At 36.9% G+C, this 1503-nt stretch overlaps 1 protein-coding gene across 1 annotated transcript; it reads left to right on the top strand.

Moving 5' to 3' along the window:
• Nucleotides 1-309: 309 nt before the first annotated feature.
• Nucleotides 310-1136, top strand: SARC_12747 (hypothetical protein). The gene has a single exon (XM_014293137.1). The coding sequence runs from the start codon at nucleotides 382-384 to the stop codon at nucleotides 955-957; it is 576 nt and encodes a 191-aa protein (XP_014148612.1). The 5' UTR covers nucleotides 310-381; the 3' UTR covers nucleotides 958-1136.
• The last annotated feature ends 367 nt before the right edge of the window (nucleotides 1137-1503 follow it).

The following is a 1503-nucleotide window of genomic DNA, read 5'->3' as shown; positions in this document are numbered from 1 at the left end:
AACTTGCCCTTTCAGTACATTGCTTTCAGTCGTACAACGTGCGTCGTCAAATATAAACGAAAAAAATCTATTCTAAGCACGAGTGTCAGGCTGATGTATTTCTACAGCCAACTTGACTCAACACTGTGAAGTCAGAAGTATGAACTGTGCACTTGTAAAGTTTGTAAATGCACATGTTACATCAATGACAGATACATCGATAATTATTGCATAAAAAACATGGCCACAATGTATGTAGTACAAATGAATAGAATTCTCAAAAATATAAATAGGCTCTCATTCAGTGGAACTATTCATATATAAGTGTATAATTGATAGTGAAATATCATATTCTACGAAAAACAAAGAATAACACGGTCAACTACAATAATCATCACTGAAATGAAGTTCTTTACCACTACCCTCTGTGTCCTCGCCAGCGCTTCTGCTGTTACCATGGCTGGTTCCTCCGGAACCAGCAGTTTCGAGTTGTGTAAAAAGTGGATTGAAGATAATGAATGTCCAGCAGGTTTCAAATACAACGAATTAGCTAAGCATGTTCGAATCAAACCCCATGGAGTTTCTTGGTCAACATTTGACCCGATGGTTTTGTGTTGCACACCCGATCAGTGCCATGACATGATTCCGTGCGGGTCACCATGTGAGAATGGATATAAGACTGGCCACGATGGATGTGGACTTCCGGAGTGCCGACCCAAATCATGCCCTGCAGCTAAGCCCCAGATGGAATTTGAGTTGTACTGCCAGTGGGGGTTCAAACTGGGTGAAGATGGATGTGAGATTGCTGAGTGTCGTGAGGAGCCGAAGTCCGAATGGCTAACATGTAAGGACAATAACCAGGATGTGTGCAAGGACAAGTATAACAAGAAAGTCAAGAACAACAGAAAATGCCAGCGCTGGTTCAGCAACAGTCATCGCAATATGAAGTGTGCGTCCCACTTTTGTTGCAAGGAGTAGACATAATCTTCCCAAATCAATCTTTTCCGTCGAAGCTGGTTATCTAGTGTGTCAACAAAATAATCTCTATTGCGTTAAGTTTATCAATTGTAGTTGAACGCATTGCGCTGACAAACACCAAGAATACTGAATCCTTTATTCTCCCGCGCTTCTGCTTCATTTATTGAAGTTAATAAAACAAATATTTAATTATCTCTTGTAGGTTACATTCCCTGAGAAATATCAGATGATTAACACTAACACCTGATTTGATTAAGCGCCTAGTATGTATATCGTTGAGCGTCGTAATACAAATACAACGCAACCCATGGAATAATCGAATTAATATTCAGTATCCAACCGATACATTGCATAAATCAAAGATAACAATGCGCTTTCATGCTCTCAGACTAAACAACCCTGCAATATACACTTCCTACTTAAGATCGTAAGCGTATATATATATATATATATATATATATATATATATATATATATATATATATATATATATATATATATATATAATATATATATATATATATATATATATAATATATATATATA

This window comes from Sphaeroforma arctica (assembly GCF_001186125.1).
Source record: "Sphaeroforma arctica JP610 unplaced genomic scaffold supercont1.2553, whole genome shotgun sequence".
Taxonomy (NCBI): domain Eukaryota; class Ichthyosporea; order Ichthyophonida; genus Sphaeroforma; species Sphaeroforma arctica.
The sequence above is the reverse complement of the archived record's forward strand: the minus strand, read 5'-3'. Positions and strand labels throughout refer to the sequence as shown.

Excerpts from the sequence above, each read along its gene's own strand:
- SARC_12747 (XM_014293137.1), top strand. The coding sequence starts at position 382 with ATGAAGTTCTTTACCACTACCCTCTGTGTCCTCGCCAGCGCTTCTGCT.